Source organism: Sinohyriopsis cumingii, chromosome 6 (genome assembly GCF_028554795.1).
Source record: "Sinohyriopsis cumingii isolate HCF-2022 chromosome 6, ASM2855479v2, whole genome shotgun sequence".
Classification (NCBI taxonomy): Eukaryota; Metazoa; Mollusca; class Bivalvia; order Unionida; family Unionidae; genus Sinohyriopsis; species Sinohyriopsis cumingii.
The window spans coordinates 119,191,166-119,214,979 of record NC_142966.1 but is presented as its reverse complement, the minus strand read 5'-3'; the positions used below and the strand labels follow the sequence as shown (position 1 = coordinate 119,214,979).

General features: G+C 37.5%; 2 protein-coding genes across 2 annotated transcripts in view; one reads left to right on the top strand and one right to left on the bottom strand.

Annotated features, from left to right (window-relative positions):
* The window catches only part of LOC149797831 (uncharacterized), a 31,787-nt gene extending 12,925 nt beyond the window's left edge, over positions 1-18,862 (bottom strand). Inside the window, exons 1-2 of the mRNA XM_089960487.1 lie at positions 18,660-18,862; positions 523-2,891 (exon numbers count right to left, since the gene is read on the bottom strand). Of these exons, the coding sequence (XP_089816613.1) occupies positions 523-2,891; positions 18,660-18,789 (2,499 nt within the window). The 5' untranslated portion in view covers positions 18,790-18,862. The remainder of the gene's footprint in view (positions 1-522; positions 2,892-18,659) is intronic.
* LOC149797832 (zinc finger protein 862-like) lies at positions 8,134-9,132 on the top strand. Its single transcript, XM_089960172.1, has one exon. It carries the CDS (start codon positions 8,272-8,274, stop codon positions 9,130-9,132), a length of 861 nt encoding a protein of 286 aa, XP_089816298.1. The 5' UTR covers positions 8,134-8,271.
* Positions 18,863-23,814: the final 4,952 nt, after the last annotated feature.

Here is a 23,814-nt window from a genome sequence, read left to right as displayed (position 1 = left end):
GACCCGCTTTTGCATTACTTTTATTTGGAACAGCTGTCCCAGAGTTTCATTTCTTTATAATTTCAAAACTAGTAATTGTAAGTACTCGAATATATCCATACGGGTGTGGGTGGGTGTGTGTGTATGTATATATATATATATATATATATATATATATATATATATATATATATATATATATATATATATATAATATCAATAATGATTTGGGCATTCTTTTCATCTCTTGGCATGTACCAACAAGTTTCCATTGAATAGTTTTCTTACAGCATTTAAACATATCAACCTCGGAGACGCGAAACATTTACATAAGATACAAACATTACATTTCAAAGAATTACCACTACGCTTCAGATAATTTCGCTGTTACTAGCCAACTCAAATTTCAACGCACGAAACTGTCCTTTATATTCCCTTTCAATGGCTTAACAATTGTATTTAAACGAGATACCCACCCACCGAAAAAGGGAAAATAATCTTTAAACACAAAAGCTCATGAACTAGCTTTGTGAAAGCCCTTACCTTAAGCATGTACAATAGAGCCGCTAACGGCACTTTATCTGTCTTCATGCTGCTAAAGGGATCCACCGGATCTGGTTGCTGTGGGGTATTTTGAAGAAGGGATGTCCCTAGAGGCTGCCGCTTGACCGAAGAAGGTACAGAGAATGACGTCATATTAGCCTCGTGTTTTACTATCTGACCAGACTGTCTCACAAGCTCGATTGGTAATTGTGCTACATTAGGTTGATTTTCACTGTCAAGTTGCGAAATCTTGGGTGTTCTTGGCATGTAGGGTGTGTTCATACTTAACACTGAAGTCAGTGGACTTGATTTATTTCTTATATTGGGCAAGAAGGTCCTATCGCTACAAATGGGGGATAAGTCGTTTCTTAATTTCTCTCCATTCGAATTTTGAATTTTTCGAGCTGAAGAGCTATCCAATTTCAACTTCTTGTGTCGATCAATCTGCTTGAGCGCTTCATTCGTTCTTTTATCACATACAACAGAGTCTCTCATTTTATGATTTTCACCATCAGCCTCTGACATATGACTAGACTGCGAATTTTTTTTCCCTGTTAGTGACAGTTCCGGTTCCGAACTTTGACTAGATTCACTCACTTGCGCAATTACATGCGATTGTGCATACAAACCACTAAATACTGGCGCTGAGAGAGGCCGTGGCAAACTGTCGTGAAGAAAAGGTGGAGAACGAACATCGTCCTTAGAGGATTCTTCCAATGAGATATTAGTTTGATCCAGTCTATTATGAAATGTCTTAGATTGTCCCAATTCCATTTGCATCTTCTGAAGGCTACCAACGGCATGGTATATCCCATAGCCTTGAAGTGCGGTACAGTTAAGATTATATTGACTAGAAAGTGCGTGTGGCGAAGTGTTAGATCTGTAAACAACACCATTAGCTACAGGTGAAATAGGTTCGTAATCGCTTTGCCTTCTTTGTTGTCGAGGTGTCTGATTATGTTCGGACGGTGTTCCTGGGATGGGGGATGAAGCGTTGAAATTTGATTGTGGTAACATGTTGAAATTAAATGACATGGCTTTTAATCTGTCAGGAGTTCCAAACGTTGATAAACTGGCCGTGTGCGAATATGATTGCTCATTTTGTGGCAGAAATGGCCGGCCTGAAAATGACTGAAATGAAGGAAGAGCTAGTTTTCCCCTTTCGGGTGCTGGCAATTTGTTGCCCATCACGAAGTGGTGGATGGCCCAGGTTTCTTTAACTGCATTGAGAAGACTAGTCCTAACCTCCGGGAAATAGTCTTTGTCCTGCTGAATCTCGGATGCTCTGGGCAAACTAACGTCAGAGGGTTGCTGCACACAAGATGTCTCCTCTTGAATCTCTAGCTTTGGCACATACGGCTCGGGTACTGAAGACTTGTCGTTGTGACTTGGTGATTTCTGATCTGAATCCACTATGCAAGTGCTCGAAGGTCGATGCTGGCAAGTATCCTCTGATAAAATTCTGTAATCCAAGTCTTTTCTGTGACAAACAGGATACATATTTAATTCAGGAGAAGCAATACGATACTCGGCATTGCTTTCTATGCAACTACGATTCGTCACATTTTCATTTTCCTTCCTTTTGTCACGATGAAAACTATCCAATATTATTTCGTTCTTTTCGAGATGTCGAACTAGACATCCGGATTCGGGTCGTTTTCTGTCTGCATCGTCCGATGGAAGAGCGTATGGTCTAAATATTTTAAACTGGGTTGGTGGAATATTTTCTTTTCCTCTCAAAAGTGGTATTGTCATCTGCTTTGACTTTGAAGTCGAACATGCTGAAGTGTTGTGGTCACCGCATGCCTTTGACTCGCCAAGAACCGATCTTGTATTTTCCTTGTGTGTTTCTAATGTATTTGGTGCATTCGAAGAACTTGAATGTTCCACATCATCCGAAGACAAATTGTCGTTCTGCACATTACAATCGGTTTCTGTAGACAGCTCAAGTGTAGACCCAGTGATTTTTATATTATCTGTCTTATGATTGAAAACTGGTGTAACTTTATTATTTTCAATATCAACTGTCGAACAAGATTCTTCCACCTCCAGGAAATTTTCAATTTCAGGTGATTCTTTAACTTCGATGAGGACTTCTTCGACCATAGGTCGTGCCATGACATTATCAACATAGTTGTCGGGTGCATATTTTTGTCGGTGCAAAGGTGGCGAGTACGCGTTGGCTGCAAGATTCGCCAATGACATCGATATTTCTGGAGCGGTGGAGAGAGTCCGCATGGACGATGGAATAAGCTTACTTGTTGATTCTCTTTGAAATGCAGAGTCATCTGTTGTTTTCTTCGTCTGAACAAGATTGTTCTCGGCATCTTCAGCTGGCTTGTCATCTCCATTCGAAACTTCTACGGAAGCTGAAAAACGAAGACAAAGTATATGCAATAGACAAACGATACTCTCTCCCTCTCATATGGAAAACTCATTTCGTTAACCTGTGTCCCTCTTTTTAGCTATTCTTAGGTATTAAGTGTATTGACTGAATTGAATAGAACTGTTCTTTTTACAAGAACTTTAGTAGCCATTTTACAAATAAAATATCAGTTGCTTTTGTAATCAATTGTTTTTCGACAGCTCTCTTGTCTTACTCCAGTTTATTATATATATATATATATATATATATATATATATATATATATATATATATATATATATATATATATATATAGTGTGAGATTGAGAGAGAGAGAGAGAGAGAGAGAGAGAAAGATTTCACCTAACGAGCTGCTAACATTATCTACAACTAAATCAGAGGCGTGAAGAAAAAAATATTTGTATGTTATCAAGTGTCCACTGATCTCAATCTCTTACAAATAATTTACAGCACGCGCCAGCCACATTCCATAAACAGAAAACGGTTACCATCTTCGCCTTATCAAAACAATACTTTTTTCGTCTTTATCTTTCGTTGTGTGCTAATATATTTTTCTAATAATACGCCCTAATATGCTTTTGTTGAGGATATCCTAACAGTAACAAAGAAGCAAACATTTGAAATTGGTTACAACGGAAAGTATGCACTGCTTTATAAAATGAACAGAGCGGGGAGAAGTGCGGTCAGCTTCGCTCGATAAACTACGGAATAGTTTTAATTGTCTTCAAATTCCAGTGGTATAAATTTCATCTTATCAACAATAACCAACCAAATGAGGTTGATGAAGCTGTTGAACCGTATCTAAGGCTTTTAGTCTCAAAGTGTAATTTATCTAGTATCGCGGTAGTTTTCAACGGAAATGTGGCCATATTTTGGAGGTTTTATCTTCCCAAATCGCCATGCCGCTCGTCACTAAATACAAGACATTCCAAGATAGTCACCTTTATCCTCGCAGGTTCCCCATCTCAGTGCTAGAGCGAAAAAGTGATCAAACCAAACAGGAAATAAAAATGGACATATTAAATGTTAAAATACTGAGATTGGATTGAATAAAATAGTATAGCTTTTGTCCATTTAATTTTTCATGCGCATACAGGCCCGACCCTAGGATGTGCGGGGCCCAAAGCAGCAAGCAATGAGCGTGGATCCCCAAGGGAAACAATGTATTGCCTAAAAGCGCGGGGCCCAAGGCGGTTGTCTTGTTCGCTTTGCCCTAGGACAGGGCCTGTGCTCATACAACGGAAAGTATGCACTGCTTTATAAAATGAACAGAGCGGGGAGAAGTGCGGTCAGCTTCGCCTATTTGAATATCATATTATCCCCAATTTGACCTTCATGTTTAATTTTTTAATTTTTATTATTAACCATCAAATATGTTATCTTTTTTTTCCTTTTATTGTTAAATCATATAGATCCGTTTATTTCATAAAAACAATAAAAGTTATCAGCATCAAGAAAGCTGCCGGCAGGTGACTAAATACGCCCTGCATAGGGAGATAAATTTATGTACAGAGGAGGAATAAATCGGGATTAATAGTGATAACCCAGGTACACATTTTCATGAAGAAAAACAAAACTTCTGCTTGACGTTCAGAACTGCCTTTTCAGTTGTCTGGCACTAAAGGGGGTACCTTAAATTTCACTCTGCTGTCTATTTTGACGCGATGGGTTTCAGACAACCATCAATCAGTGTACATCTTCCGGTACTGGAACTGATTTTCACTAGGTAAAGAATGCTCGGATGAAACCTAAATAAACAGTTGGCATTTTAAATCTAAACCGAAAGTACTGTACAGTCTTTATGGTGAAAATTAAGCTTCTTAGCTGTCAGGCATATAGGCTAAAGACAACCTGACAGCATTTAATTATCCATCCTTGTCATTCCCTTAAGCGTCTATTCTAAGAATAATTCTTTTGTGCGATGTACATAAATACCAGTCTGTTTAAAAATAAGATCAGAAAAGAGAAGAAAAAAAAAACATCAAATCTAACCAACAGATTATGAAAAGCATTTTATCCGATTACAACTATGGGTTTCACATTCTAACTAGATCATGACGCGCGTGACTTTTTTTAATTCAGTGTTACCCTTTAAAGTCATGTAAACGTACAAACTCTTCCAAAGTAGATATAAAAATACAAAACTCTGCATTTGACATCTTTAAGTTAACTAGACGAGTAGGTCCTTGAGCGTTATGACTGCCCAACTGACAAATGTTAAATGCGTATACAAATCTTGTACATCAAGCCTAGTGTATGAACATTAGGTAGTATGGTGGGAATCTCGACAGTTTGCATGTTGTGGCCCAGAGCCCAAAATCAACTGGGAGTAGTGTGCAGAGGGTATATGTCAGTTGGATGCATACGTTTGGATTTTCATGCCCCAACAGAGAGAGAGAGAGAGAGAGAGAAAAGGCCAATGACCAACGTAATCTGACACATGTTGCATGTCTAGGACATATCTGACGAACAAGACTAGTTACTTAAATGTATGTAAAATCATCCCCAGGTTCGCCACCTATGACACTCGCCGAATCTTGCTCCGATTGCGGGTCTCAAAAATTGCTCCACCCATACCCCAACTCGCCGTCCCTTGGACGATTTATTTAACAAGAAAAATTACTTGTTAATTTCCTCGGAGTCCCTTACACATCCATTCTCGGCACAAAAGCGTCAACTGCCGAATTTCGCAAGGGAAATTACTTAAAACATTGAATTTCGTCTGGGTAAACACACTTCTCGTTTAGCTTAGCCAGTCAGGATTAACTTCCTCAAACAGCCAAACTTTTAACATTCCATCGAAGTCCGAATAATTCTCTCTAGTCCCCCTATATTGATAACTATTCTAGAAAATATCATGTATGACACATTTTTTCCCAACTGGCACGTGTTCCTCTACTTGACCCTACGGTACCATCTCTGTCGGACCGTTGTCCTAGAGGGTCCTAGTTAAAATCCAGTCATGCCCCCCCCCCCCCCCGAACACATCTCATCCTTCGCAGGCAGCAACTTATTGCCCATACGTCAAAGATAAATTATTTGCAGCCGACCCTCTCCGCAAACTCCCATAGCTTGTACTTACGACCCAAGTTTTACGTATCTAATTTAAACGGTGTACGAGTTGGAGGATATTGACGTTCGACCACTACACATACGCAGGTAAGCATGGACGGATAATATCACAATATCCACGCGCTTATTTCAAAGCTTGGGGACCAAAACAACTTTTCCAAAAGTGTATTTTAAAAAACAAATGCAATAAGTTTTCAAACTTCTAGCAAAACAAAATATCCAACAAAATATTTTAACAATGAACTGCATACGAGGCAATTCATCAATCTACCAAGGTCATTATCTACATCAATGTAGCATGGAGGTGTTTTTGCTGTTTTTGTAGGGTTTAACGCCATTTTCGAGCACAAGATAGGCTACACATGGCGGCCAGTATAAATGGTGGAGGAAAACCTGGCCAAACTACGGAAAGAACCACCGACCCACGAGAAGCTACTAGCAAGCTTTCTCACATACCCACATTGACTAAACCTAAGACTCAAACCCACGTAGACCGAGGTGAGATAGCAGTGATCCGCAACGGTAAGCGCTTTAGACCACTCGGCCACTCGAGGCCCCAGGTATTTTTGTAAGTATGTACGTGAACTCTACCAACTCCGTTAAAGACAGAACTTGGGTCAGTGATAGTCCTGTGGGTCGTAGTTTGTGACAATATTTGGTTTTAGTGTTCGCTGACTAAACTATGTTCATATGCCCACGTGTTAAACTTTCCAAGGAATTACATTTAAAACCGCAACTACGTCCTTTATGGATGGATAAAGAATCTACATCATATTCTGAGCAATTATTTATACAACGGTTAACTAATCGATAGCTTCACATTAACATTTTAATTCAGTTTGTGATTTGTGATTATTTTAATAAGTTCTTCTCAATTACACCTTTTTGTTTAGACTGATATAAAACAGGTGCATGTGATGTATAAAAAAAACGTAGTCCTTTTATATCTCCTATTTCAATGTATTTTTCCTCGCACAGGATGTGTCACTTTACATGACACCGGAAATAAGTTTGTACCCTTACTGTACGTTATTTATTACTTACCTACAGAAAAATGACTGGTTAGTCTGTTATGGGAATAAGTTTGTACCCTTGTGTATGTTATTTATTTCTCACCTAAAATAAAACACATGGTTAGGGTTTATAAAACTCGGGGTGAGTCAGGCATCTGAGATATATAAACTTTACAAGAAACTCCCGTCACACCAACAGGAACAATTTCCTTTTCCTTGGCCAATAATTTTATGTGAATGTAACGGCCTATTATTAAGCTATCAATCCCGCTAAGACTAATTCAAAATTAAAGACTTCGCCTGGACCATACGATTAAATAAGATTATACAACTGTCATTAACGTAGGGGCGAAAAAAGCTATAATACAAAAAGAGTATGTTGATTTGAATTCTACGATAGACTCTTTAAGCATCGTATCATTTACATCATATAACTGTCCATTAACTTCAACCCTAAGAATGTGTTAGGTTCCCTGATGCCTGCGGCAGGAGGCCTTTTTTGAATACTTTTCTAGAATGATTCCGAGTGTAACAGATAGTACAATGACCCGCTATCCAAATCATTCGAAGATTTCATTCAGAATTTTATCAATTGCTATCGGTGAAATCTATTAGCAATTCGGAATGCAGAAAGAGCTAAAGAGTCTATCGAGAAAGAGAGATGTTATCCCCAGGCGGGACATCCCTAAACGCATTGATAGGATCCCATAAATTCCCATTAAAGCTGTATTAAAATGGCAGCAGTAATACTTATCAGGATTGAAAAATTAAAACTATAATAGGCTTAAATGAAATCCACTGGAATCCAAAGGAGGCAATAAAAATGACAAATGTGGAATCTTAAGATGTGAAGATTAGTGGTTTTGTGGCAAAGTGACTGACGAACTTATTTTTAAAAAAAGAAATCGAAAAGATAAATTACTGCAGTTTGTTTTTGTTTCTTAAAATATTTTAATATTTTCTTTAACAAGATAATTAATTAAAATTAGTTTTTGCTTTAATTGACTAAATAATTTAGCTTAATTTAACCCAGTGCCCGCATGTATTACCAGCCTTCCCGAAAGCCGTCGGTCCGTCGGACATGACCGACAAATTTTTACCCGGACCGACAGTTTGTTAGTCGGCATCGGACCGACTGTCCGGCAGTTTTCTCACTCTGCACCGCTCGAGTAGTCGTTCTTGAATCTAGTTTGTTAAACAGATTTTCATTGGTTACAAGCTTTTGAGCGATCCAATCACTACGCCTGTTATAAACAGTTATGCGGCTCGCCTGTCATCATGGCATCGTTGAAATATTACGACGGAGCGAAACCAGGGAAAAAAAGAAAACTATCTTATGAAGAATTGAAAGAAAAGAAAAAGGATTATGAAAAACATAGGGTTGAAAGAACCTTTAATGATAAATGGAAAGAAAACAGAGACTGGTTAATATTTGATGAAATAAAGCAAGTTATGCAGTGTGCCATGTGTCTCAGTTTCTACGGCGAGAAAGCGAGGTCTGATGAAAATTTGCGAAACACAAACGCGTTTATCGTCGGATGTACAAATTTTAGAATGTCAACAATAAATGATCATGAACTTTCCAAGTCCCACAAAAAAGCATCAGAGTTTGTTTCAGGCAGACAGAAAACTGCTCAGGAAAAACTAGGGTCAGAAGCCGGCAAAGCACTTTGGCAATTAAAGGCAGCTGAAAAAAGTAGATTAGTGCATTTGTTCAGAAATGCACACGCAGTAGCCAAAAATAATCGTCCACTATCAGATTATACATGGCTGTGTGAAATTGACAAAGCTAAACAATTAGACATAGGCAGTACATATATTAATGACAAAGCAGCTGCAGATTTCATACACAGTATAGCACAGACAGAGAAGCAAAAAACTGTCAATCTTATAGAGTATAATCCATTTTTTGCCTTTATGATGGATGGAAGTACAGATATCTCAGAAGATGAACAGGAGACCATATACATAAGAACTGCAATGAAAGGTGTTGTTAAAGAAAGGTTCCTGAACATCAGCACTCCAAACTCAACAAAGTCTCTGGATCTCTTTGAGAATGTTATGCAGGTCTTCAAGGAGAACATCAATGAAAGTATTCATTATAAAAGTTTAACAAATTCTGTAAATTTGATTAAATAAGATCAGATTTTTTTTAATTCTACAAAGCAATGAATTTGACTTTACTTGATTAACATGTGTTATTTACACTTAGAAAATAGAAAACAAAACACGTTACAAAATACCTCAATTTTGTTATATTTTGTCGGTCTTACAGATTTCTTTTCGGTCTGACACTTTTTTTTAGCTTTCGGGAAGTCTGATGTATCAAGAACTTATTAAATGTAGAGAATAACGTTAATCACGATATGTATACACAATTAACAAAGGATATGGATTATTCGTCTCTACTTAACAACACGTGTCCTAAAAATCTAATGTTTTTGATTGGGCTGTCAGAACAGAAAGACCTTTAATTCCTTTCTTAAGTATCAGTCTCTGTTTAACGCTAACTCGCATTACATACTCCTACTTGCTAGTAGCCGTTTTAGTATAAGCAACAAACAAAAAAAAACCTGTCAAGTATATGCATATACGAATGAATAAACTAAAGCGAAACACAATAGAAATAACACTGTTCCATCTGACAATACATAAACATTTTTTTAATTTTCCTAGTCCCACGCTCTCATATACTCCCTCTTCAACCTTCCATTTTCGTGCAACACATGCTTGTTAGTTCTGTAAACGAAACTAAGCTGAATTAGAAAAAAAGTCATCGTTTGGTAGTGTTTAATTTCCACTTATTTTACAAATTTACAACTGAGAAAATGTGGATATCGTGGGAACAGTATCGAAAAAAGGAGTCCGGCATAGAAAAAAAATATTGCCAGACTTCTTGCTTATTATGTTACTTCAACACCGTCTATTAGCTTCTCTTTGATGTATTTTCTTCCATTATTGACAACAATACCTCTCAAGTAGGATCTAAAATATATGATCATTCATTGATAGTGTGTGTAGTTAATCCAAATCCCAACCAAACAGGTAACTTAAGTGTTCACGGACGTGTAGGCTCACACAAAATTCCCGCCTTTGAATCTACTCCGTCCATGAACCAACCTGTCTTTGGAGTGAAATAGACCAATATAATATACTTTAAGGAATATTTCCACTGAATCCTTTGTAATAGCATCACCACTGAACCTGAACCTTTATATTTACCTACTTAATACGCCATGCAGATGAAGTAATTCACATTTTCATCCCGAATTTCAAAAGCACTTTTCAAATATTTAACCGTTTTTCGCCCCATATGGTTTCTTTATTTGGTTCAGTACGGTAAGTGAATGTGTCGAAGCCCTCGTATAACGAAATGACAGCCGTATTATGTAAGACAGGGCCGGGCAAGTCTTGTGGGGCACAATGGAAACCCTTTGTGTTAGCGGCAATTGCTGAAACTCGCACATTTGCTTTTCTCTTTATTGTTAGTTTAAATAACGGAAATTTAAAGAAGCCACTGTAGTGGATAAAAGGTAGAGGTGTTGATATGGTCTTAACATTGTGTAGGAAACCAACAGAAGAATTGGACCATTTACACTAGAGGCAAACTTAGTATGGTGGCGTAAATGCGAAAATGAGTGATGCTGTCGTCGCGAAAACTGGGCATGACCGCAAATTGGTTTTCTACAGCCAGTGCATTTTCAAGTACAAACTTTGGGGTATCAGAAACTGGATGCTTCCCCCACCACCAATACATATCCCTGCATTTTACGTCTTTTATTGCTAGGTTGAATATTGCAAATACATATGAACTGACAAGCTGATTGACATATATATACAATTTAAATTATATTGAGGAGTGTGTTTAATAATATACGAGGCACTAAATTGGCAAAGAGGGAAGAAGAAAAAAACTACCTTCCTCACATTGTATAAATCCATAAGCATCGTGTTTCAGTAACCATAAAATCGAAAACTTGATTTGATTGTAAAACACTTCATCCCCACCCCCTTTGTACGGGTAAATTGACTAATAAATAACAGACAAATTGGGTGGATTCAAACATTTATTCAGATCCCAATATGGTTTTACATGTGAATCAAATTTCACTTGCCTTGACCGAGTAATGCCTGCACTAATCGCGCCAATACGAGTTTTCCGAACTGCAGAAGTCTACAACGTCTACGTTGTAAAAGTGCAAAATAATCGCTCGCTCATTCAAATGGCGCGAAAACCAGGGCGGGCCTGACAAATTTCATTTTAATACATTGCCTGACTTTGGCATAATCGTGCTGACGTGCTAGCAGGGAGAAGCAAACGAACAGACGAACGGATGAGATATGATCAAGATACCCCCACCCCGCACATGGTGTGGATAATACAAGAGTATTACTGTAATGTCATCTGAGGACTTCTTACAGCTGTTCTACAAATATTTAGATTATGCGCCTCCAACCCTATTCATCATATTCCCATTATGGTCGTTCAGCATCACCCCGCGTGGCGCTGTTTCAATTACAGAATCATACCGGTATTTCGTAACGGAGCCCTCAACTAGCATGTACCACATGTCGGCTACACGGTTTGCACTGCCATCGATTTTTCAGCTTGGTCGATCGGCTGAAACTGATAAGACACATGTACATGCACAATGATGCTTAAGAGAAATTTTCACAACATTCGAATTCAGGCGACTGCGTATCGTACAAGAATGAGATAGGAAGATAGGATATAAGGAAGGAAAGCACAAGACGCGGACGGAGACTTGTAGTTGTCTATCGTTGTTAGATAGGCATCTATCTTAAATTAACATTTGCTGAGACTAACATTCCAATAGGTGGTACTGCTTACAGTGGAGGTGCACACCGTAAAATTAATTCGTTGCCATAGCAACTATGCGTTTATCTTGGACCGCTTAAGCTCAGTAGCATAAAGGAAGCATAATATTTAGCTATGGTACATTTAACAATATAAAGGTTTAAAATAGTTCTGATACGCGTAAAATTTATATTAAAAATGATTAACCCTTATGTAAATAAAGTTAAATGTTTTGCTTAAGTTGCATGATTCATAATACGAATTTACGCATGTGTGCGCAGGCTCGCTTGTGAGCCCTCAAACAATTTGTACGCTAGACGTTGGGTGACAGATAGTGCATTACTGCTTTGTCTTCTCATTCGAAGCCGGAAAGTGTTGGATCCTATGAGAGGGGTAGGTAGAAAATAACGTTGTTTGTAATCACATCCGGCATATTTGTATTGAGAAGGGCTTAATCCTCTATCCTCGATCACAAAATGCCTGAATTTTTTTTTATGAAGTACATGTCAAACAGCAAGCACCCCTTATTCATCTGCTTGCCGCCAGATCACAGCCACACAGAGCCAAACTTTAACAGAAGTCGAATATCCTGATGTGTGCAGCCGAGAAAAAACAAACCCAAGAAACACTCAGTTGTTGTTGTTATAGGGTTTAACGCCATTTTTCAGCACAAGGCTATACATGGCGGCCAGTATTAATGGTGGAGAAAGAACCCGGGGAAAACCCCAGAAAGAACCACCGACCCACGAGAAGTTACCGGCAAGCTTTCTCACATATCCACATTGGCCGAGCCCGAGGCTCGAACCCACGCAGACAGAGTTGAGATGGCAGTGATTCGTACCGGAGAGCGCTTCAGACCACTTGGTCACTCGGGGCCGCAACACTTAGTTGAAAAATGGCAATAAACTTTTGTGTTTGGATAGAATTTCTTCCTATGTACATTAGGATTCTTGAGATTTATTTTTAATGTATTGCTTACCAAAGTATTGAAAACCGTTTTCATTCCACACGAGTTATAATTATTTCAAAGGACTGTCCACGATAAAACCCGACCATTTTGCTTCCTTAAGAATATATATCCAGGTATGTTGATATACACTGGTCTGGTGAAAGACCGATGGCCCTATTACGATCTAGCAAGATTATCGATGTTGTTCATTGTTGTAAAAAATTACCAGGGATTTTCAAGATATTTTATTTTCGCGTAATTTGAAAATGGATGACGAAGACTGTCGGACAGCTCAACAACTATATCGATTAGATTCCAAGTCTACAAAGTGTTCGCACCAAAAACATTTCGCCCAGATTGAAATTTTTAAGAAGAATCTACATTTATTAAGCACAGGAATTTGCATAACTGAATATGACACAACAGTAAATTACAAATGCACTGCAAAGCAAATAATAACCTTGTACAAAACCAGGGTTCACCAACCTTCAATAAAATTAGTCATTTAATATTGCATAAAGGTAGCGCGGGTTCGTTATTGTTCAGCAAGTCACGCGCTGTTAATATCTACGACAACTTACAATTTAAGTTTTACATCTTTCGTTTGTTTCCCCTTCTCATAACATCTGTCAACTGATCATATTTTAAATAAGTAAATGGAAATCGACATGTGTTTTAAATCTAACCATTTCCCTTTCGTCCTCAAAAATGGGTCCAAAGAAAATAAAAAAAAAAAAAATCCAGCTAAACTCGGCAGCTGCTAGTGTGTTTACATTTAAGTAAAACAAGGGATAATCAAAGTTTCTTCTTTGTTTAGCTTTAAAACATATAGACTGGATATGATTAAATTAGCGCTAGTCAAGCATGGGCAATTTGCAATGGATCAGCGTATAAAAATGTCACAACAAACTTTCATCTCTTTGAAATAATTGAAAGAATATTAGTGGCACATTAGGACAGGGTGGTACCCAAGTTATATTCGATCTGATGAGATTTATTTAATATCTAATAAATTACATTGCGGCAGACTAAGATGTTGAAAATAAGATAACTATCGAAGGCAAAGAAAGTTTTTATCCAATACGTTGAAACGTGTGTGTGAGATTTTGATTTTTAACGAAGCTTTAACAATTTTTCAGTCATATCGCTACGATGTCTTCAGTGTGGCAGTTTATAGCGATGTCTATCTCTGGGGCATCATGCCGCAGACATGTAGCATCATGTCCCACCCAGTCACATTATCATGACACAGGCTGACCTGTCATAACAAAAATCTCTTAATGCTTAGCGCCTAGCGAGCCAGCAGTTAGTACCATTTTATAAGTCTTTGGTATGACTCTGCCCGAGTTTGAAACCGCCACCTCCTCTAACCACTAGGCAACCGGCGCAGTTCAATTGTAAAACGTAAAAGCCTACATAATTAATAAAATGAATTATATTATTCCAGAGAAGTTTCGAGTATCACTAACGATACCGGTATGTGACTTTTTAACATAAAATCTGAAGTTTTTTCTTCTTCTTTTGTAAAGGAAATGAAAGAAACTTGCTAAATAATTCGTATTTTTGTAAGACTAGTTTTTATTAAAATCTCTCTCTTTCTCTCTCTTCCTGTAAAACCATCTTAACTAATAGCTGATTTGAATGAATGACGAGCCACTACACACAGAAGGTATGTTACTCTTTGATTCTCTCACTTGAAATTGTTTTCCCCAGCTAGTTTACTTCATTCACTTATAAATGTTTTTCGTGCAGGAAACCATCCAGCAAATTAAATATCACATTCGATATGTAAAGGCTGTCCTCTGGATACTACTTAAGGTGAATTCTCTTTAATTCAAGATTGATTGACTGAATGCAGACGTTACTCGATACAGCCTTATTCCTGCTAAAGGCATTTAATTTTCGGCAACTGAATACTCGCATTTTGTTAAGATGTAAAATCAAGTTAAGCAACTGCTGCGACAGACCCGTGGGCACATGCCCTTTGACAGATTCACCCTCTTATTTGACGTCAGGATGAAAGACCGCACTGCACGCTGTTACAGGAGTTCTGAGCGAATCAGGTGTCACAAAGTGACAGAATATACCTGCAAGTTGAGGTAAGGAAGTTTTTGACAGAAATACCTCGGAGGCTAACCACGAAACTGTTAATGATAAAAGACAAAGTATAAAATGTATAAAATGAATTCTGCAAATCAAATCGCGTTTGTCGTGTTTGACACATTTCTTGCAGAACAGTAGGGAATACCTGGCGGCAACTTTTAAATTTATGAGGAAAAGCATGGTGTACTTTAACATATTCTAAACCTCTTACCTAAATGAACGTTCCTGTATATAGCTTTCTTCTCCTTCCATCAACTAGTACACTAAGTTTGTCGCGCGCATTAATAAGTGTTTGCTGCCATGCCAGCAAAAATTTTATACCCAAACTAAGATAGCTACTGAATAAAGCTGTATGGATGATACGTGAAAAGTCTGGTTTAACCGTGTGTGTGTGTGTGTGTATGTGTGTGTATTAATGGCGTGGAGTGGAAATCGCCTGGAAGGTTACATTAATTCTCGTAATAAATTGTTATTCCCCTGCATTACCTTCAACAACGGTCGCAACTTTAGCTATACCTATTGGTCTCACTTCCTACTTCATGATATGATTTGGACTGTTGTCATCATACCCAGTTTACACGCAGTTATCCGTACTAAATCAGTTATTAAACACAAATTATATATCAAATGACTACAAAAGAGTGGGATTTTAAGCAATCTTATAATTACACAGCACGTGCAATTCTGGTGTTTAAGTATAGCTGACATCACAATGTCAGTTATAAGCTAGCAAATAACACGTAAAACGGTTGCTTTATTTATAAACAAAAGGAACGACCCGTTTTAACCGTACTCCATGTCTGGAGTGGGAAAGTAATCAATCGAATTATGCAAATCACATAAAACTGAAGGCAATTTCCTAAACTATTCCGTTTTATAGAAGTGCCAATCTATACTATTCAAACCTATAAATAAAAGAGACACCCCTCTCCGACCTGTTGTATATTGGACAGTAAATTGTCAGGCCTTTCGCAAAAGGCCAATTGCAGGTTTCACTAGCGCAATTAGTATAGCTTACCACTAACCCCAATCACCCCAAGACTGATTTGAGGGTTGTAACCCTAAGTCATTTGTATGCAAGTGGATGGAAGCCATATAGCAATTTATGTCTCGACTGCTACGAGAACGTAGGATCCAAAAATCTAAACTTTTTTTTAAAAAGTCACTAACCCCCCCACTTTCCCAAACATGTGACCCAGATTTGCTTTCCGTGTTTGTAAATTCCCGTGCTTTTTGAAGAAAAGGCGTGAATTATGTGAACCTGTCTGGACATACGTACGAACGTAATGTCGGACGGCAAATCGTACACTTTTCGCAATAGACTTGAAACCTAGAAATAAGAACCTGGGCAGTTTAGATGTGCACAACAGTTTTAGAATATTTTTTGCACAAATCTAATTCAATGTATTGTCTGAAATAGTAATTTCAGGTGTTACGATTGTCGCGTAAACATGTTTCAAGATAGAAACTTCGAATTTCTGAGACAACGATTATCAGCGGTCCGCATTTGTGCACGACGTTCTCAAAGTTGTTATTGAATCCCATAGTTGAGATGTGGCCGATGGATAAAAACTCGGCTATCATGTACGAATGGGGGGGGGGGGGAGTCGACTCGTTTTCTCGTCATCACAATAACGGACATTTGGCCATCATTACCACTAGATACAGACTGAGGGGTGGTATGGAACAGGCGAGATAGAGAAGATGGTGTATTCTACAAACGTTCTCTAGCGAATGGGAATCGTCGAAATAAATCCAGTGATTAATTTCAGAGAACAAAAATGTGGTCATATGTAAACAATGGAAGTATTCAAATATGACGTTGTCAAGTACTTTTACTGGCGTTGACTATTTCACTTCAAGAAGAATCGCGATTTATGTTAAACTTTTCCATAACATCATATTTAGTGTATAACCGTCTGGTGTTTTTTTTTTATAATCATCAGTCCATATTAATTAATCAACCTATGTAATAATCTAAACAAAGTACTACGCGTCTGCAACATGTATTACAAAGATTTCGGACTGAACAGTTTTTGTTTCCTCGTCAACTGCTTTAGCAGATAGAGACGATTTATATAACCTTCCAGTGGTGTGGGAGTTATTTGTACATATGTTATGTTACAGTATTTGAAAATGACGTAACACATAATACGTGCACCATACCGCTTGTTATGTTTTGCGAAAATGTTCATTCTAAACACCTGTTTTAATTAAAACTCCAGCTGTAGAATTTGTGGAAAATAATTCATTAGAGACATTCCAACTAATACTGCAAAAAATAACACGGAATTTTCAAAGTTTGTAAAGTGACATCTTTAACCATTTGGTAAATATTTGACCAATAAACCTATGTAGAATACTAGGAAAACAAATTAATGACGTTACCCGGACTACCGAGGTAAAAGAAATTTCTTGTAAGGCACGCCCCAGATAACATTCGATAGTCTGGCTGTAAATATTCTGCGATTCAAATAATCAAAACCAGGTGACCACAAAATGACGATATTTCTTCTGGTAATTCCATCATAAGCCGATCACTCGCGCAGACAAAATTGCTGAAAACACGCGTGTCAAATGTCGCTTATCTGGTATTTTATTCGAGGCTCAAACTTCGTCGGATTAGAGTACCCTCACTAAATCGCCGTTTATTTATACCCACTCCTTACTTGGTGGTGCCGAAATTCCCAGGTAAATCAACAGGTGGTGAGGGAAAAAAAATGAGCCAGAATAAAGAAATAAAAAGTAACAGTTTGTAGATAAGTAGGGTCCGAATGAATCAGTAGAGATTAGGCGTGCACCTGTCGCAATCACGTATGAAGCAAAAGGGCCTAGCAGATAAAACACGTAACTCGACTGAGTATAAAAAATATAAATAAACAAAGTAGGTATGCGTATGGTTTCACGGCATTTCAGCATAATGAGAAACTAATTCTACACAAATAACAAAGGATTATATATACACACACACATGCCTGGGTTCGAATCTCCGTAGAGTACGAATTAAAACTTCTCTAACCTCTATGATAGCATTATTTGTATTAAAATATTATTTCTGCCTACTATTATCAAGCAATCTTCTATAGAATCCAGATATGGCACTTTCCGTTTTCTCTCTCTCTCTCTCTCTCTCTCTCTCTCTCTCTCTCTATATATATATATATATATATATATATATATATATATATATATATATATATATATATATATATATATATATATATATGACATGAAATTAGTACATGTTATAGCACAAAAATATACATGAATTGTTCATTCCGAAGGTGTACATCATTATACCGATATTCCTTATGTATAATAATAATACTAATAATAATAATAATAATAATAATGGTGATGGTGGTGATAAAAATTGTAATGATACTAATAATAATAATAATAATAAATAAATAATAATTGGGCAAACACATACGTGTCCAGTATATGTACCTCAGTTTATATTCATAAAATGTTTGAAAACTCAAAACTCTTACTTATGTAATATCATGTGAACTCCCAAGTTCAGATTTTTGCGGTAAACCTGTTGTTGCGAACTACTATTCCCCATGTGGTGAGGAGCAGGATATAGAACAGTTATTCCAATGTTCATACATTGTTTCTATGTACAATGAGACAGTGACCCAAATTTTACTTTTCTTTATACCAAGCGCGATCTTATCTATAATTTACAATTTGAAGAGATACATTTTGTACAAAGGAAAACAGGGACTTATCTGACGAAACAGAAATCTGATACATCGACTCTCTCGCCCTGACATGTGGGATTTCACTGACCTGTGTTTTCATTATCTTCCGTAGCTGTACAATAACACATCTCCCCGTCCCCAGGGCTGCAATCGTTGCAAGGGTTGTCGGGACTATGGGGGACCTCGAGACTTCGCCTTATAAGAAACGTCCTCGGCATAGTCTACTTTGCATCAAGCTGTTGAGGAATGCATGAAAATGTCATTCTTCTTCTAGGTACACTTGTCTGATTCAAGGCTGTTTGTAATGAGCGCCTTTCACTGAAAGAACGCCGTGCGCATGCTTAAGAATTAGTGCACCATTCAAATCACAGCGGCTTTGTTGATATTACAGCAATATGGAGAGGCTCCACAAGGGACTTGAATGTGTTGCACCTCTTGTTACGCACAACATAAAGAAGAAATAAATAATCAAATAAAAATCGTATAATACATAATAATTACAAATCGAAGAAAAGTAGGAAATATACCTTAAAATGTCGTATGTGACATATAAGCTAATTATCCAAGAGAGTTTTTATTTAATTACACCAAAGCTGTAGCTTTATGTTAAGTTATCCCACATTTTGTTCCCGTCCCCGCAAGTCATTTAGCGGTTTACTACGGCTCACATCACACGCTGAATGATAAGGGCGAGAAAACCGTTGCACAGGCAGTATCGCGAACAGTTCACCGTTTGTAAGAAAGTGTAACAATTTCCAGATCCACGTGATTTTGAATCTGTTTGCTTTTCGAGTTAAAATTGTTTAACTAGCAATTTGCTCGATCACACGTGGATAATGTGGGAAATGAGACCACGCCTAAAACAAACAACATTCACACGTAATGATGGAAACTGATGTAATTATTTGCTTTGAGGAGAACTAATTCTTGAACAAAATTAGCATAAGGGACAATTCTTTTGAAGGGTATGATTATGCAGCGTGACATCTGACATTTATACAGATATGAGATTTCAATGTTGATTTGATATAGCGCGAAAGTACTACATTTTTTTTAAAAGTAGAATGATGTTGCTAATATTGCTAATTGTGTGAATTCTTCAGCGTGAAACAGGCCAGAAAATGGGCACTGATTATAATATATCCTTTACAACTGGATAGTTATTGGAGTAAATGAAATGTCAGACATAGGCGACAAATTAAATATCAATACTACCATTCGAGAGCAGAGTAAAATATGGCTTGAAAATGTATGCTTACACAATTCTATCACTAAATTATCAAAACGTCAGAACGGACAGGTACGCGCTAAGTTCTGCACCCATGAAGTAAAGTTTAAAAGATGCTTTAAAAATTGAATGCGCCTTGTGGTCAAAATACAAGCATGAGAATGCATGTACTGATTGGTGAGACCTGTCGATACCTCGTATCCTCATAACGAACAATCAGAAAATATTAAAATACGTGCATCCTTGTAACCATGACCCAAACTAAAAATTGGAATGGACTCGAAGAAGAAAAAGGTGTGTACATGATCTGAAACTTATAATACGGTCGTTAATTTATGATCAAAGATTTTGGCGGGATAATCAAGATTCTATATCGTTCTCTTTCACTGCGCCTAAAAAGATAGACTATTTTCTCTCGCTGCTGGTATTTAAACACCGCTGTCTAAAGTAAACCGCTTAAGGTGTATGTTCTAGCACTTTTGATTCAACAATAAACGAAATTGTTTTCTTTGCCCATATAAACAGTGAGAAGCGTAACATCTGTGACGACTGCTGCGTTTTCTCATTGACAGTTGAGTCACCATGCATCACTCTGCACAATGGAAGCAAAAGGCAACAGAACTCGAGAAAAATCAATATTTTCAAATTTCGACATTGTATTTAAATCATGCGCGTACAATTCTTTCGATGAATAATATGTACCATACGTAACACTCATAGGCTAGCGGCATTTTCCCTCATTTTACGGAATTTTCGTCAGATCTTATACTGCCAACGCTACTTTAGCAGAAGGGAAAGAGAGCTGGAGGAATTTTGGAGCTTTAGCAAGTTTACCTGAAACAATAATGTGCTCAGGAAAACTAAATTAAATAATACATCTACAAGCCCAGGTGAAAATAAAGTTTCATTTCAAAGTGGAGGTAGCTCATGCATGTTTAGATCCAGGCTTTGCAATCTTTAGTATTTTGCAAACTAAACGTAAACATTCACGTGCCAAGATCAGTATTTATTTAATTTTAATTTCATATATCAACCAATAAGGTACACGCCTGGTAATCAGCATGGAACAAATATGTGTGATCTATATTGTATGCGCCTGTAAAATCAACATGGTACAAACCTGTATAATCAACATGGTACAAGTATGTATGATCAATATGGTGCAAGCCTGACAATCGATATGGTAAAAACCTGTATAATTAATATGGTACACGCCTCTATAACTAATATGGCGCACGCCTGTCTAATCAATATGATACAAGCCTGTACAATCAATATTGTACACACCTGGTAATGAATATGGTACACCCTTGTATAATCAGTACTGTACAAACCTGGTAATCAATATGGTACAAGACTGTATAATCAGTATGGTATACACCTGGTAATCATTATGGTACAAGCCTGAATGATCAATATGGCACACGCCTGTACACTCAACATGGCACACGCATGTATATTGTACAAGCCTGGCAATTTTCTCACAGGTGATACCCGATGAGATGAATTTCTGGGTATAAGGTGGAGAATCAAACCTTTGTACCAGGAATGATATCTTCGGTTTTATTTTACACTTTCATACAAAAATAAAAAATAACAGCAAAACAGCCGAGACCTCCAATAAATCAGACCTTGATTTGAGTGTGGTTCTTACGGAAAACATTCCCGATTTTTCAAACACGCTCTTTAAAGTTTTAAAAATTGTAAACAAATATAGCATGTCAATCCTGGCACAAACTTTTCATCCTGTACTTCATGCCCAGAAATTCCTCTCATAAATTTAGTGGCATACCTAGCAGTTATGTGTGAGAAGATTACCACGCGTGTGGTATTCCCAATAGTCACCCATGTAGGCAAACTAGTAGCCCGTACTCGTCGGCTTCCTATTGAATTTTCGCCACTTGGGATCAGACTGTAACAAAGTACGTCGCTTTCCTTCTCAGTGTCTATTTACGTGTATCGCGATCTCAGAGTTTATCATTGATGAAACATGGATTCAGAGGCGTAGCTTGGGGGGGGGGGGGCAGGGGGGTACATATGTCCCCGGGCGCCAAGGTACAGGGGCGCCAAAATGAGGCTTACAACGTTACATTATAATAAGTAAACAAGGGTAATATTAAAAAATGTGATTAAACGGGGAGGGGTCTGGGGCGCCAATTTTATAGTTCGTCCCCGGGCGCAAAATATCATAGCTACGCCTCTGCATGGATTATTCAGATTTGGACTAAATTTCGAATTTAAATAAATACATTGGAGAATAACAAAAACACTCACATAAAAGGCATCCAATATTTTTAATACTGTTTTTGCTATTTTTTCACACTTTTGGTGAAATAATCTAAGAGAAGAATAGGTGGAAAAAGAAGATGACGATGAAAAAGACAACGAAAAAAGAAAAATAAACAATGGTTATGATTGTTAATACTGCTCTTACCATTTTTCACACTTTTCGTGAAATAATCTTCAAGAAGAATAAGTGGAAAAAGATGACGATGAAGACGAAGACAAAGAAAAAAGAAAAAGAAACGATGACTATGATGATGACGACAAGGACGATATATGTGATGACGATGACAATTATGAAAAATATGACTATTATGGAATGGTGTTGACTCTTTCAACTCATTTTGTTTAATTACTTCAGATATGATTGTAATCTAAAAGCGTGTAAAAGTCTAAATCATGACTTTTATTCTCTCCCGTACTATCCGTTATCCCCCCCCCCTCTCTCTCTCTCTCTCTCTCTCTCTCAACCATACCCATTTGTCTTCAGCGATTGAACTCCGATTCCCCATTCCAGTGTCAAATCTAACAAGACCACACAAACATAATAAACGTCATATGCGACAGGTTGATGGGCTAACACGACAAAAACGTGCGCTGTTCGATTGAAGCTTGACGTTTTCCCGTTATTTGATAAACATAAGTACACAAAAAATCTTCACATTCCCTCATATATCTTTACTATCCTCGATGTTGACGAATGTCAGTGACAGGGGTAATTTATTACATAAACGCTGTATGTTTTGAAATGAAGGTAAAAAAAATGCTACTCTTTTTTTTTTCTATTTTTTTTTTTTTTTTGTCATTCATATTACAGTCGTATAAACGGCCAAGATAATAATGCAGCATGGAGATCTCTAGCCCGAGTTTTTTTCTGACCCTTCCCACCTCATTTTAGATATTTTGTCATTTACGTTGTAGTACGGGGTCAGAACACATTGGTTGTCGAAAAGCTGGAATTCGCCAAGGAGGCTTAGGGTAGGCCGATAAAGCAGCCCCTCCCCAGTGATGATATTGATTTCGGTTTCGTCTATCAGTATCAACACAGATGGGGGTGGGGGTGATTTATCGGACTAGCCATGGGGTAGCTGCTTACTACTTGGTAATGCAAACTTAAACGACCTTACATCGAACCCTACCTACCACAAATTAATAGGAAAATATTTTTCTTTCTTCACACACATTTATTAATGTTAAAAATCGAAAATATTCTTTGAAGATGTAATGTTTGCAACCTCTAAACAAACAGAACAAAAGAGAAAAACAACGAAAACAAATAAACAAACAAACAAACAAAACACCGAAATGACACAGTTGTTTTCATATGTATTCCGAACGCAACGCTCAGACACGTATCGTTGTTGCAGCGACATGGACAAAGCCAGATTCATCACGTGAGAGCAAATATCAGAGATAGCTTACTAGCATATAATTACATTTTCCAGGGGAAGGAGGCTGAATTTTGTTGAGGAAATAATTCCCGCCATAATATTGGTTGAAATTAATTTTCTTAAGGTAAATGAGAAAAAGAATTATCCCGGATCCGAATTTAATCCCATTCTCACCCCTAATGTACCAAGACCACCAACGGAAGTTAATTGGTCAACTCCCTTGGTTTCACCATGGAAATATGCAATCACGAGCTTCAGTTGCATAGTACATGTAGCCATTGTAAACAAACCAACCAAACGTCACGTTTAGTCTCGGATTGTATTTATTTCACAGAAATACA